Below are 17,387 nucleotides of genomic sequence, written 5' to 3' on the forward strand. Positions count from 1 at the left end.
TTCAATATAAATATTTACCCATATTTTAATAATGATGGCTTCCTCAATAGAGGGAAATGTAGGAGTCCAGTTTATTAACAGGTGGATTAAGTTTCATATTTCCCGCATATTCTCGCAGTCCTCATGTCGATTGTCTGCAGCTTTTTTCCTAATAATGAATGTCATATCTGTCCCAATTTTGGATGTGATCAATTAGCCACTGCATTTTCTGCATAGACCAGCTACATCTATCTGGAACAACACTAGACCCTCTCAAAAATAAAGACATCATCAAATTGCGAGCGGAGATTCCTGAAATGACGTCATGATAGAACAATGTTTTACCGTGAAATAAACCACGCTTCATTCTTCATTGTTCTTTGCGATTTATCGCGTAGCTATCTTATATAACTATATACTCCGAGCAGTATACCTGATACAGGACAACATCGATACCATACTTATCATCTTGGCTGGTTCAGTAGAACTACAGTAATAAGAATTACCTGATACAGTGTAAGGACAACATGGATACCAAACTTATCATCTTGGCTGGTTCAGTAGAACTACAGTAATAAGAATTACCTGATACAGTGTAAGGACAACATCGATACCAAACTTATCATCTTGGCTGGTTCAGTAGAACTACAGCAGTAAGAATTCCCTGATACAGTGTAAGGACAACATCAATACCATACATATCATCTTGGCTGGTTCAGTAGAACTACAGCAGTAAGAATTACCTGAAACAGGTTCGGGGCTTCTCCTTGGACTTTTCTCCTCTACAGGTTTCAGTGATGTCTCAGCTCGACTCACTTTTCTATAAAAAAAATCATTAAGCAATGATGAAACACACTGTAAGCTTAAGCACATAAGCTTTACAGAATTTTGTGAGTAACCTATATTTTTCATTATCAACATCAATGAGTAGGCGATTCTATTTGGTCATTTTTATTTTAGTATGAGAATATTTTTTAGTCAAGGAGCAGGGAATAAGGGTTTTGTTTTAATTGTGTATCACAAATTATTTATTACCATTATAGTCAATGTTAGCTAACTTGAAAGTTTTTAAAATAGGTCTTTTCTATTATTGGTATCTTTGTATCACGATGGAGGTACCTTAGACTTAATGTACAACATAAAATATTAGATAGTTGGGGTTTATGATGTGCCAATTTGTTGGAATTATCTTGAGCATAATTTAGTCAAATCACCTCCTCCTTCGTATTAAGAATGACCAATTACAGTAGTTCTAAACCAGTGAGGAGGGAAGACAATCCAGTAAAACACAGTATTTCTCACTTTTCTGATCATGGATCCATAACTGAAACTAGAAAATATTATAGCCAGAACATGATACTGTAGAAATTTGATACTGACTTGTATGGTGTAGTTTGTGTTTCCTCGGACCGGAATGACTTCTTGTGACTGGGAGGGGGGCTGTCCTCCCTCCCAAGACTCTCTGCTATCATCTCCAAGTTCAGCTCCTTGAAAGAGTCTGGGAAGGAAAGATCAGGTACTGCTTACATCCATCTTAGCTAACAACTTAACACTTCCCAATCCTGGGATGGTTGGAACAGGTTTCTGTCCAACATTTATGTCTGATGTGTCTGTGGGTGCTCCAGAGCTTTCTCCCACATCAACAAACCACCGCCGCCAGCATCACACATACACATGCTTCTACACAAGTAAGCTCACATGGGCAATAAGCTGCTGAAAGCACTGGGTGTATCAAATGTGATAATTCAATAGGAACCCAACTTAGCGGGTGTTTGTTATCTCTATTCCAAGCATATACCTTGTAAATGTGTATTATGACAGAATGACCTACAAATGATGTCCCCATGATGTGATGCTGGTCCTGTTTCCACTGTCATGATGCTGGAGCTGTGTACAGGGCTGGCAGTGCGGGGAGCCAGCTAGCCACCTACTGGTACCACTTGACTTCAGCAGAATGTGGAAATCTCTGACAATCTATTTGATGTTGCCAGCAGCCATTTGGTTTATTTGAAGAAAAAACAATGGCCTATGGAGTTGCAATTATAGTGACCCTTGCCACATACCTCAATACATGCATGCAGCTGGGGGCAGGGGCAGGTAACTCTATTAACATTCTACAGCTTTTGGACCACACGGCATTTGCCTGGATCTCACTGAGCAAGAAACATCGTCCTTTACATTTATTTTGCTGCAAAAGTCATTTCTTCAACTACACAAACAACACTGTGTAGAGATTGGGGAAATCAGCTTGTTGCATCCAGAAGTTGGGGGCCATATTGTAGACATAACCATCATAGAAAATAATTATTTCATGATAAAGGCCATGGAACCTACAATGACAGTATTTATCAATATCATTTTGAGATTATTCCTCTACTGCATGACGTGTCTTTCAGAGGATATGTCATAGCTGATGTTGGGCTAATGGTACGTGACTTGAAATATCAAACATACGATAGAACAAAGGTGAAGCATATTAAGCTGTCTACATTTTCATATCTTTGTGGCTGAAATTTATAAAACATAAGTTCTCTTTTTCTACACTTAAACATGGCCGTTACACTGAGCAGATGCCATTTAGATACATTTGTATCTGATGATATAATTACTAAATGCTTCTTATCGTGCTTTGCCATTATACTGATATACACTAGCTTTTCCCAGTGTATGAAGATGAATGTCTTACTGCCATCAGTGAGTGAGCTGAACATGCTTTCATCAGTGTTATTCAGTAGGTCTTCCTTCTCCAGTGCGCGCATGTAGTTAGAATATGTCCACGACACCTTGTCTCCTTCCCGGTCCTCTAACTCAGCCTCACTTTCATCCATAGCCTTGAAAGGGTCAATAAAAAGGTCATCGTCCTCCTCTCCATCAACTGGCAAACCCAATGCAATGCGACGTTCTCGCTCCTGAAAACCATTGGAAACGTCATATCAGAATTAAATAATTTCAATACATTAGACTTTTTACCTGAAGTATTAAGGAAAACAATTAATGACAACAATTAACATAAAGTTTTTAGAATAGGCCACAGTAAATTAACAAAATATTCCATATCTTGATCTGACCCACTTCTAACTTTCATGTCTCCGACTTCACTCTTCTGTACAGTGTGATTAAGTGGTATTTAGAAGTTCACAGTTAATTAATTCTGATTGAATTAAATTATTCTATAGATTCCTTTCAGGTATCAAAAATCTCCAAGTGATTTTTTTCAAAAGCTTGTGGGCAGCTTTCAGGATTAAATCCATATCATTATCTGGATACCCAAGTAACTACTACCTACTACCTGTATCTGCATACACTAATAAAAGCAAGACTAGGCTCCAAGGACTAATGTGTTTTTAGTGGGGTCTAGATATTGTTGTTAGTTCTTTATCTGAAATTGAAACATTGTCTCTTTATAATTAACACAATCATTTAACAGTTGATGGACCTAGATCAGAAAACTTGAATTAGTGGATGAGTAAAATATATTTGATGGGGTCGTTGTTGCAAAGGGTGCCTTTCTATATACAGGAATGTACCCTGCCCAAAACCATTCTCCAGAAAACTGGACTGAGACTTGTGTTTGCTGCTTGAATATGTTGTATTAACATTCATGTTATTTCAACACCACAGACACTATTTTCAAACCTCAATCTATTCCTGCAACATGCAAGTCTTTATATTACAAGTGAAGCCTAAATGGTTTCACTCACTGTTTAATGGACTCATCCAGGCTCCCCAGGGACCAGCCATGGTACATTTCTGGATAGAAAGATCCCGGTGTTACACAGCTATAGTACCCTACACAACAATGGCCCCTTCAGCTAAAGTGTTGTTTAAAAGAAACTTGCTTGGATAGCCAATTTACCCTACCCTAGCCCCTTTTACGAGACACACAACTTGGATTTTATCTGTCGGTGTAGTATCAGCAGTGACTTGCAGTGAAAGAAAGGTTCTAATAGTATATTATTCATGTTGATTTTGTCATTAATTTCAAACATAAAATACAAAGCACTTTCCATCACGAGTTGTTGGTGACTGTGTCTATGTGTACATTAGCAGACAGATGGCAACAATATGTGACCATTGCCTTGAGTGCTTCTATTTACAGTAAATTACCTGTCCTGGTACCCAGAAAACCCATCCCTTCTGTAACCTTTAGGAAGAATGTAAAGACAAACTAAATATAATGTAAAGACAAACTAAATATATAGTATGACACTATACTTTCATGGGTTCAATATTATCAGGGTATCGATAAATCGCGTAATCCACACCCACTGTTGACTGTTTACATATGCAAATTTAAGCAAGAGATTTCATCACATGAGCAAATACAGGACTTGTTGTGGTAAGTCTCAGCTACTCGTAAGTATACATGTTAACTATTTTTATGATAGTTTCTGGGACGTTTCTGAAGTGGAATTACCCCTACCTCCATTCGAAATTGGTTAGAAAAGAACCTTATGTTCGGATGACATCCCTTGATCTAAACAAAGTCGTATACATTGGATTACACATAACCCAAAACAGGAAGTGATGTGAACCACATAATCCACAAGCATCACACCACAAAATAGTGATAACGCGATAATATAGTTGCTGGTCATTGAGTTGCTAATAACAGGTACTTTGTTTACCAAACTCGGTAAAGAAAATCAGCATCGATCAATCCTAATTCATGTGTCATAAAAGTTGAACAAAGAACAAGAAACATACCGGGTATTTAATATGTTAGCAAGCATTCGCCATTACGATCCATTATAAATCAAACTACTGCTATTAAATAGCGTACTATGCTAAGTTCTCCAACCATTTCTTAGAAACAAAACATAAGTGATAAATTTGATATGCAACTTCTAGCAACCCCTTTGTGATGAGTTACACATACACTTCATAGTGCAAAGAAATGTTACTTTACAAATAGCTGTTAGTATGTGTCCGCATGAAGAACTATATAAAGCAAGCCATTACTTTAGATCACCACTCCAAAGATAATGTTTATATGGATTTAGCTACACTGATAACAGTGGTCAGAACATGAAAGTGTTAACCTCAATTCAGAACTCTGAACACATTTAGTTTATCATTTAGATAAGGCAGCCACAACATCCATAAATCATCAGGCTAGCATTAATAAATAATCTGATTTGTATTAATAAATTATATTCAGCCATATCCATAATCAGTTAATAGCCTTGTCTGCTCTGCAGGTGAGAGCAGCAGCTAGACGTCAGTAGCCATGGAGCACATGGAGCCATAGTTGTCCATACTCTCACACAGCTCCAATAGATACACTGACATCACTCTGTACAGTACACAGTTCTAGTCGTCCATACTCTCACACAGCTCCACTAGATACATTGACATCACTCTGTACAGTACAGTTCTAGTTGTCCATACTCTCACACAGCTCATATAGATACACTGACATCACTCTGTACAGTACACAGTTCTAGTCGTCCATACTCTCACACAGCTCCACTAGATACACTGACATCACTCTGTACAGTACAGTTCTAGTCGTCCATACTCTCACACAGCTCCACTAGATACATTGACATCACTCTGTACAGTACAGTTCTAGTTGTCCATACTCTCACACAGCTCATATAGATACACTGACATCACTCTGTACAGTACACAGTTCTAGTCGTCCATACTCTCACACAGCTCCACTAGATACACTGACATCACTCTGTACAGTACAGTTCTAGTCGTCCATACTCTCACACAGCTCCACTAGATACACTGACATCATTCTGTACAATACAGTTCTAGTTGTCCATACTCTCACACAGCTCATATAGATACACTGACATCACTCTGTACAGTACACAGTTCTAGTCGTCCATACTCTCACACAGCTCCACTAGATACACTGACATCACTCTGTACAGTACAGTTCTAGTCGTCCATACTCTCACACAGCTCCACTAGATACACTGACATCATTCTGTACAATACACAGTTCTAGTCATCCATACTCTCACACAGCTCCACTAGATACACTGACATCATTCTGTACAGTACACAGTTCTAGTCATCCATACTCTCACACAGCTCCACTAGATACACTGACATTACTCTATACAGTACAGTTCTAGTCATCCATACTCTCACACAGCTCCACTAGATACATTGACATCACTCTGTACAGTACAGTTCTAGTTGTCCATACTCTCACACAGCTCATATAGATACACTGACATCACTCTGTACAGTACACAGTTCTAGTCGTCCATACTCTCACACAGCTCCACTAGATACACTGACATCACTCTGTACAGTACAGTTCTAGTCGTCCATACTCTCACACAGCTCCACTAGATACACTGACATCATTCTGTACAATACACAGTTCTAGTCATCCATACTCTCACACAGCTCCACTAGATACACTGACATCATTCTGTACAGTACACAGTTCTAGTCATCCATACTCTCACACAGCTCCACTAGATACACTGACATCATTCTGTACAGTACACAGTTCTAGTTGTCCATACTCTCACACAGCTCATATAGATACACTGACATCACTCTGTACAGTACACAGTTCTAGTCATCCATACTCTCACACAGCTCCACCAGATACATTGACATCACTCTGTACAGTACAGTTCTAGTCATCCATACTCTCACACAGCTCCACTAGATACACTGACATCACTCTGTACAGTACAGTTCTAGTTGTCCATACTCTCACACAGCTCCACTAGATACATTGACATCACTCTGTACAGTACACAGTTCTAGTCGTCCATACTTTCACACAGCTCCTCTAGATACATTGACATCACTCTGTACAGTACAGTTCTAGTTGTCCATACTTTCACACAGCTCCACTAGATACATTGACATCACTCTGTACAGTACACAGTTCTAGTCGTCCATACTTTCACACAGCTCCTCTAGATACATTGACATCACTCTGTACAGTACAGTTCTAGTTGTCCATACTTTCACACAGCTCCACTAGATACATTGACATCACTCTGTACAGTACACAGTTCTAGTCATCCATACTCTCACACAGCTCCACTAGATACACTGACATTACTCTATACAGTACAGTTCTAGTCATCCATACTCTCACACAGCTCCACTAGATACATTGACATCACTCTGTACAGTACAGTTCTAGTTGTCCATACTCTCACACAGCTCATATAGATACACTGACATCACTCTGTACAGTACACAGTTCTAGTCGTCCATACTCTCACACAGCTCCACTAGATACACTGACATCACTCTGTACAGTACAGTTCTAGTCGTCCATACTCTCACACAGCTCCACTAGATACACTGACATCATTCTGTACAATACACAGTTCTAGTCATCCATACTCTCACACAGCTCCACTAGATACACTGACATCATTCTGTACAGTACACAGTTCTAGTCATCCATACTCTCACACAGCTCCACTAGATACACTGACATCATTCTGTACAGTACACAGTTCTAGTTGTCCATACTCTCACACAGCTCATATAGATACACTGACATCACTCTGTACAGTACACAGTTCTAGTCATCCATACTCTCACACAGCTCCACCAGATACATTGACATCACTCTGTACAGTACAGTTCTAGTCATCCATACTCTCACACAGCTCCACTAGATACACTGACATCACTCTGTACAGTACAGTTCTAGTTGTCCATACTCTCACACAGCTCCACTAGATACATTGACATCACTCTGTACAGTACACAGTTCTAGTCGTCCATACTTTCACACAGCTCCTCTAGATACATTGACATCACTCTGTACAGTACAGTTCTAGTTGTCCATACTTTCACACAGCTCCACTAGATACATTGACATCACTCTGTACAGTACACAGTTCTAGTCATCCATACTCTCACACAGCTCCACAAGATACATTGACATCACTCTGTACAGTACACAGTTCTAGTCATCCATACTCTCACACAGCTCCACTAGATACATTGACATCACTCTGTACAGTACACAGTTCTAGTCATCCATACTCTCACACAGCTCCACCAGATACATTGACATCACTCTGTACAGTACAGTTCTAGTTGTCCATACTCTCACACAGCTCCACTAGATACATTGACATCACTCTGTACAGTACACAGTTCTAGTCATCCATACTCTCACACAGCTCCACAAGATACATTGACATCACTCTGTACAGTACACAGTTCTAGTCATCCATACTCTCACACAGCTCCACTAGATACATTGACATCACTCTGTACAGTACACAGTTCTAGTCATCCATACTCTCACACAGCTCCACCAGATACATTGACATCACTCTGTACAGTACAGTTCTAGTTGTCCATACTCTCACACAGCTCCACTAGATACATTGACATCACTCTGTACAGTACACAGTTCTAGTCGTCCATACTTTCACACAGCTCCTCTAGATACATTGACATCACTCTGTACAGTACAGTTCTAGTTGTCCATACTTTCACACAGCTCCACTAGATACATTGACATCACTCTGTACAGTACACAGTTCTAGTCATCCATACTCTCACACAGCTCCACAAGATACATTGACATCACTCTGTACAGTACACAGTTCTAGTCATCCATACTCTCACACAGCTCCACTAGATACATTGACATCACTCTGTACAGTACAGTTCTAGTCATCCATACTCTCACACAGCTCCACCAGATACATTGACATCACTCTGTACAGTACAGTTCTAGTCGTCCATACTCTCACACAGCTCCAATAGATACATTGACATCACTCTGTACAGTACACAGTTCTAGTCGTCCATACTCTCACACAGCTCCTCTAGATACATTGACATCACTCTGTACAGTACAGTTCTAGTTGTCCATACTCTCACACAGCTCCACTAGATACATTGACATCACTCTGTACAGTACACAGTTCTAGTCATCCATACTCTCACACAGCTCCACAAGATACATTGACATCACTCTGTACAGTACACAGTTCTAGTCATCCATACTCTCACACAGCTCCACTAGATACATTGACATCACTCTGTACAGTACAGTTCTAGTCATTCATACTTTCACACAGCTCCACTAGATACATTGACATCACTCTGTACAGTACACAGTTCTAGTCATCCATACTCTCACACAGCTCCTACGGATACACTGACATCACTCTGTACAGTACAGTTCTAGTTGTCCATACTCTCACACAGCTCCACTAGATACATTGACATCACTCTGTACAGTACAGTTCTAGTTGTCCATACTCTCACACAGCTCCAATAGATACACTGACATCACTCTGTACAGTACACAGTTCTAGTCGTCCATACTCTCACACAGCTCCACTAGATACACTGACATCACTCTGTACAGTACAGTTCTAGTCGTCCATACTCTCACACAGCTCCACTAGATACACTGACATCATTCTGTACAATACACAGTTCTAGTCATCCATACTCTCACACAGCTCCACTAGATACACTGACATCATTCTGTACAGTACACAGTTCTAGTCATCCATACTCTCACACAGCTCCACTAGATACACTGACATTACTCTATACAGTACAGTTCTAGTCATCCATACTCTCACACAGCTCCACTAGATACACTGACATTACTCTATACAGTACAGTTCTAGTTGTCCATACTCTCACACAGCTCCACCGGATACATTGACATCACTCTGTACAGTACAGTTCTAGTCATTCATACTTTCACACAGCTCCACTAGATACATTGACATCACTCTGTACAGTACACAGTTCTAGTCATCCATACTCTCACACAGCTCCTACGGATACACTGACATCACTCTGTACAGTACAGTTCTAGTTGTCCATACTCTCACACAGCTCCACTAGATACATTGACATCACTCTGTACAGTACACAGTTCTAGTCGTCCATACTTTCACACAGCTCCACTAGATACATTGACATCACTCTGTACAGTACAGTTCTAGTTGTCCATACTTTCACACAGCTCCACTAGATACATTGACATCACTCTGTACAGTACACAGTTCTAGTCATCCATACTCTCACACAGCTCCACAAGATACATTGACATCACTCTGTACAGTACACAGTTCTAGTCATCCATACTCTCACACAGCTCCACTAGATACATTGACATCACTCTGTACAGTACAGTTCTAGTTGTCCATACTCTCACACAGCTCCACTAGATACATTGACATCACTCTGTACAGTACACAGTTCTAGTCGTCAATACTCTCACACAGCTCCACTAGAGACACTGACATCACTCTGTACGGTACAGTTCTAGTCGTCCATACTCTCACACAGCTCCGCTAGATACATTGACATCACTCTGTACAGTACAGTTCTAGTTGTCCATACTCTCACACAGCTCCACTAGATACATTGACATCACTCTGTACAGTACACAGTTCTAGTTGTCCATACTCTCACACAGCTCCATTAGATACATTGACATCACTCTGTACAGTACACAGTTCTAGTTGTCCATACTCTCACACAGCTCCACCGGATACATTGACATCATTCTGTACAGTACAGTTCTAGTTGTCCATACTCTCACACAGCTCCACTAGATACACTGACATCACTCTGTACGGTACACAGTTCTAGTCATCCATACTCTCACACAGCTCCACTAGATACACTGACATTACTCTATACAGTACAGTTCTAGTCGTCCATACTCTCACACAGCTCCACCGGATACACTGACATCACTCTGTACAGTACACAGTTCTAGTCGTCTATACTCTCACACAGCTCCACCAGATACATTGACATCACTCTGTACAGTACAGTTCTAGTCATTCATACTTTCACACAGCTCCACTAGATACATTGACATCACTCTGTACAGTACACAGTTCTAGTCGTCCATACTCTCACACAGCTCCTACGGATACACTGACATCATTCTGTACAGTACACAGTTCTAGTTGTCCATACTCTCACACAGCTCCACTAGATACACTGACATCACTCTGTACAGTACACAGTTCTAGTTGTCCATACTCTCACACAGCTCCACTAGATACATTGACATCATTCTGTACAGTACAGTTCTAGTCATTCATACTCTCACACAGCTCCACTAGATACATTGACATTCTTCTGTACAGTACAGTTCTAGTTGTCCATACTCTCACACAGCTCCACCAGATACACTGACATCACTCATCAAGTGGACTGGTAAATTTGCCACAACCAAACATGGAAATTACAGTCATGCAAAATTAGGAAACAACAGACACAAGACAAGAAACATCATGAGTGTGTGCGTGTGTGTGTGCGTGTATGCGTGTTGTCACACTCAGTAATATTCCAGCTATATGACAGCGGCATGTAAATAATTGTGTCTGGACAAGACAATCCACTGATTGTCATCATGATCTGTGTAATTGAGATGCGATAACATGCATCGACCATGTCAGCGATCCTGACCACACAGTTCTGTAAGTTGCCTCTTACGGCAAGCATGGTCCCATAGGTAGGACAGAATTCTATGGTCATGGGTTTAAATCCCAGTTTGCCCTGATTATGTTTCTTAGGTTTGTCAGCACCCTACCTGTGCTTCACCAAATTGTTAAACAGACCTGCAGACAGAGATGGCTCTGTGGCTACTCCACCTCTAGTTATTGTTGGAGAGAGTGATGGATCTATACACATTCTGCAGCTATTCATGTCTGGGATGTACAATGTATTTACATTCAAAAGCATCATTGTTAGTCAGGGTGATGAAGGCAAGCTTCCAAAAACTAAATCTCATGCTAATTTTAAGTCACTAGAAAACAAAACTGCATATCATCACATATATCTGACTAGGCTGTGATACTATGATTTAGATTTCATTAAGAAGCTTTGTGATATCTTTATGTGCATGTCCAAGATTTCAAGATGCTATGAAGAACAATCCAGTCAGTGATGGTTGCTGTATCAGCTGCTTGTCTGGTAGTGAATCTGAAGGAATATTTGGACACTTCCTGTTGAAAGATGTGGGACATGTATGTAAAAGGAAGAAGAGTGTCTAGCAGTCACAATTTGTACAGTAGAACTCCATCATGATTGAAGGCTCCAGTTTCCAACAATGGCCTTTCACTTGTGGGGCAGAACAGGACTCAGATTAACATGACATATGATATGATTGGAAAAAGACGAAAAAATATTTGTACCGTAATTCAAAGAAGATACAACATGAGACAATATCAAGGTTCCCTCATTCGGAAATAAAAGGACTTAGTTAATACATTGGCATTTCTGTGGAAAATGTAAAATTTGTGCACTCTCTAATAGTGCAGTCTGGGTTTTTTATAAACCATAAACTTAGGAGGGGGGTATAGCAAGTGTGAATAATTTTTCTTTATCAAACTTTATAACTATTATAGCATTTTTTCAGATTTTTAGATCATGAACATGTTTTGAAATACCTGACAAGGAAATAGCATTTTGAAAAACAGCGAAGGTTTACTTTTTCATGTTAGATTTGAAGATTGTCTGAGTATCCATTTCATCTTTTGCCTCTGCATACAGGCATGTTGGGCTGCTTTTAGAAAAGTATTAAAAAGTGGCTACATGCACAGCATATTCTGTAGTAGATAATGTTCATATTGAGTCAATGTTTTAAAAATAAACATTTTATGAAAGACGGGTGGCTGAAAAGTCCCATCCTGACTGTGATGGACTACATAGATGGAGTTGGTTGCTGATTAGTTTGATAGAAGCTGAAAGTCATGTCAAGAGGATCGACAAACAGCAAGTACATTTACATCTTAGTGTTGCTGTTTCCGTGGTTAGGGCAGCGTCCTCTCAGGTTTAGGATGCTGTTTCTTAGTGTTTTGTTACATTCTCACTGTTTTGTGTTGCCGATTCCTTGTGTATTGCAGACAAATGACAGTTTTCTGTTTTGGTCTGCTTCCTCCCCTCTTGCCCTCGACTGCCCAGGAGCAGCAGTATCTGCTACAGCTGACACCATGTCTGCACGATGGCTGCTGGAGTCCACCCTTTCAGTTCATTCCGCTGAATGACAGCACAAACAGGGAATACCTTGTCACTTTGACGCCTGAAGAGTTCTAATACTGCCTGTAGCAGTAAGTGATGAGTTGAAATGGGGTTAAATGTTGATTTTACAATTATTGCACTTATATACTGATGAAAACGAACAAGGGAACAATGAAAAATATACAGAAAGAAGTCAGTACATTTAAAATAGGGCATATACATGTCAGAATCAAATGTTGTGTGATGTGTTTGTGTGCATTGTTTCCAATGCGGAATTGGTAGACGAGGCTGGGAACCCATGATAGAACATCATTTTACTGTGTCTATGACTGAGTGTTTTCTTATTCATTTCCATCAGTATATAATGGAAAGTACTGTACTTAATACATGTAAACTGTTATACATGTACTTTACATACAAGGGGGCAATGATCCTCACATAGACAGACTTGACCGAGACATTAAAATGAATTATTTTTTAACATAACTCTCTTCCATATTGATAAACGTTTGCCACCGATGTTGGAAGCAAGTTTATCCCGGTTTCCAAGTCTTCTTCTTGGCTGTCCAAAAAACTCTCCACATCTGCTATGACATCATCGTTTCAGTCCGGGGTTTCGGCTAGAGCTTTCATCGTGTTTGGGAACAGGAGAATAGGGTGTATGCTGAAGGAGTTAAAAGCAACACTCGTGGACTATAGTCATGGCAGTGAGTGATTTGTGCACTGCCGTATTGTCCTGATGGAAGAGCACACCTTGGCTCAGCTTTATACGTCTCTTTGTCGTAATTTCACCCTGTGATTGCCTCAAACGTGCAGCATAATATGCACTGTTTATTGTCCAGCCTTTTGGAAGATAGTTCACCGTGTTCATGGCACACTTGGCAACCCAGAGCAAGGAGGCCATAACCTTTCGAGCTGATGGGACATTCTTTGCCATCTTTAGTGGCGATGATGTCAAATGCTTCCACTGTTTTGATTGTTGTTTTGAACCCAGGTTTCATACATTGTCACAAATCATTGCAAAATACTTTCTGGATCAAACAGAGCTAGAGTGTTATAAGACATGCTGTGTCTGATGTGTTTTTGATCACTTCCGAATCTTTGGAACGAGCTGATTCTTTCTTCATTGCCAAAGTGTCCTTGATAATGGAATGCACTCTCTCAATGTCTATTGAACCAGCAATAGGATGCTCAGTCTTTATTTTGTCAGTCAACACCATTTCATGGATTCTCTGGATCATTTCTGGTGTTGCTGTTGTGGCCTTCCAGTATGGGGGTTGTCTTCAAGGCTCTTTGTGCCATGCATAAAACTCTGCTGCACCACCTCTTACAGTGACACAGGAAGGGGCATATTTCCGTAGTATTGTACTCATATCTTCATGGATGTTTTTTGGTATGTTCCTCAAGCTTGACCATTTTCCAATGGTCACAGAACCCTGTTTTTTAGTGACTTGTCACAGTGAAACAATTTGCTCAAAGGACAAAGATTTTGTGGATATACTATGACATCATGTACTGTCCACAACCAAAGATTTCACTATTACGCAATATTTTTTGAAGCTCAGAACATTTCAATCGGCCCTCGTACTTCGTAGTTAGGTTCAGAATTGTTCAGCAACCACAGAGTCTCTTCATTGCACCTTTGTTCTTATGTAATATATGCTTCAAGCATATTAGTTTACTAGTTTACTCATTCATATACCATAATATCAGACAGGTTGTATTGATATTTCCTGACGATTATTTGAATTTTAGAACCAAATGTATCTTTTAATATAATTTGATCATGGATGCTGGCAGCTGTATACAGCATGTGGCGAAGTGACAGATGTATGTTCTAGTTTCCACTATCTCCCCTAACAGTAACTCCTCCACATCCTTGCTATCATTTACTTTAATACATTTAATATTCTATGAAAACAAAGCAAAAACAACATCAAATTTAGAATTGTGCATGACATGAGATTTCTTAACTTAAGCAATCGGTAATTTTAAACAGTAATAGACTGTTAAGATATTTAGAAATAAAGAGAGAAAAAAATATCACAATGAGAATAGAACCTGCCTGCCTTTGAGATAAATGTTTCAGCAGGACCTTTAAAGTTTTTTGAACATATGCTTATTTCATCAATTTATCACTGTGTAAGCATCAGCGATCGAGCGGACATTTAACATGGAACGTGCCTGCCTGCTTACGGCTGGACTGGGTGAACACATTGTTAGGCTGTCTGTACAGTGTTCACAGTACAGAACAATCACCCCTACAATCACTGACGCAGTGTATCATTGCAGTCTTCTCATTTTCCCATTTGTATAGTTATGAACTTGATAAATATTAATCTTACTTGTATTATTGTATGTTATCATAGTTTTGAGTATATTTATGTATATTTCTCCAACTTTCCAAGGCAAACTAGGTTCACAATAACTCATGCTGCGCCAACTGAGAAGTGGATTAGTTGGTCAAAATGGCTTCTGAGAATGAATGGATTTGACACGCTCTAGTCTACACCAGGGATCCGGAAAATTTAAAATCCAAATCGGACATTTGCATTTAGGCCACGCCGCCTTCAAAAAGCGTATTTCCGTATAACTTTTCACACACATTAAAAGTTGTTACTTACAGTGGTCCCTCGTTATTGAGTGCTTCGGTTATAGCGCACGATAAAGCATGGCTCCCAAAATTTACAAACATTTTTGAAAAACTCAAGTTTTCCAATCACACGATATTTTCCCCCATCTCAGAAAACATTATCAGCTGATCACCGCGATCACGTAACACAGGAAATACCAGCCAACAAATCCGAACTGAAGTACGCTATCATTATAATATCTGGTAATAAAAAAATTGTTCACTGTTTATCTGGACTAGAGTTTGCAATATATTTGATTAATATTATTCAATGTTTTATTCAATAATAGTAATAATGTTTACAATAATTTGAAATTGTATGCGAAGTGGTCGGTAGATCGCACAACTCACAGTTATTTACAGCAACCACGGTCAGATTACCGCTATTGACGCCTTGAAACGAACTTTAGTTGCAAGAGAATTGATACACATATCATAAATGCTGTACCATGACTGGCTAAAAGTCATATTTGAGGCAGTTTGACTATTAAATGTCAACATTACATTTTCTCTACACTGACAAGTATCTTTTACTAAAGGATGTATCATGTATAAATGTGTGTGCTTTACAAAGTGTCCATTATACAGTGTTTGGCGGACACATTTTATAAATAAGATGATATTATGTTCATCTGCATTTAATATTTCCCACTTTTATTCTCATGAATTTGAGGTGTCATTAAATTGTATTCTCTGCATTACAAGCGGTAAAATATGATATTAAAGGTAGAGGAGACAGGCTCTTTAGCTGTCAAAGATGCTGTGTCTAGAAAACTGATACTCCCACATATATTTAGTCTGTTAGTGGTGTCTACACAAACATAACAAAGCTAAAAAAGCTTAACTTGCTACTGATGATAATATTATCTAAGAAAATAAATCAATACATGAAAATATCCAAAGCAAATCTGAAAATGACACCATTATACAGCTACCTAATGATTGTAAGGAGTTCAAAAAGAGTGCTACTTACTGCTAAACATATGTTAACATATAGAATGAAGGCATTTCTAAACAATGCATGCTGCTATACACAACGTGACAACTGTCTACAACATGGGGTGTTGGTAAGAAGCAACTATACAGGTGGAGCAAGGTCTTACCGTTTGCCAGGTGTGGAGAGAGAGGCAAGAACACAAAAACAACATGGTCAGTCAGTGGTCAACATACACACATGTATCATTTCATGAATGGACATGCCCATCACTAACATGTCATCTAACACAGGAGACAGAGGGACGTTTTGAACAAGTAACAGAACCTTGCCTCTAGTCACCTCTCAGGAACAACATAGTACGTCTTCTCTCAACCTTCACATTCAGATGATGTGGTCACAGAGTTGATGCTGCTGCTTGTTTATTGGCAACAATTAAGATTCCAAACTTGTCTGTTACAGGAATATGGGACTGCTACACTTGTCTGTTACAGGAATATGGGACTGCTACACTTGTCTGTTACAGGAATATTGGACTGCTACACTTGTCTATTACAGGAATATTGGACTGCTACACTTGTCTATTACAGGAATATGGGATTGCTACACTTGTCTATTACAGGTATATTTGACTGATACACTTGTCTGTTACAGGAATATTGGACTGATACAGTTGTCTATTACAGGTATATTGGACTGATAAACTTGTCTATTACAGGTATATTGGACTGATAAACTTGTCTATTACAGGTATATTGGACTGATAAACTTGTCTATTACAGGAATATTGGAATGATACACTTGTCTGTTACAGGAATATTGGACTGATACAGTTGTCTATTACAGGTATATTGGACTGATAAACTTGTC

At 39.3% G+C, this 17,387-nt stretch overlaps 1 protein-coding gene across 1 annotated transcript in view; it reads right to left on the reverse strand.

The window, feature by feature from the left end:
• LOC139479442 (regulator of G-protein signaling 22-like) overlaps window positions 1-17,387 on the reverse strand; it is an 83,361-nt gene that overhangs the window by 12,884 nt on the left and 53,090 nt on the right. Inside the window, exons 17-19 of the mRNA XM_071262291.1 lie at window positions 2,666-2,888; window positions 1,360-1,477; window positions 723-799 (exon numbers count right to left, since the gene is read on the reverse strand). Of these exons, the coding sequence (XP_071118392.1) occupies window positions 723-799; window positions 1,360-1,477; window positions 2,666-2,888 (418 nt within the window). The remainder of the gene's footprint in view (window positions 1-722; window positions 800-1,359; window positions 1,478-2,665; window positions 2,889-17,387) is intronic.

Source organism: Haliotis cracherodii, unplaced genomic scaffold (genome assembly GCF_022045235.1).
Source record: "Haliotis cracherodii isolate W230 unplaced genomic scaffold, xgHalCrac1.p SCAF_4, whole genome shotgun sequence".
NCBI lineage: Eukaryota > Metazoa > Mollusca > Gastropoda > Lepetellida > Haliotidae > Haliotis > Haliotis cracherodii.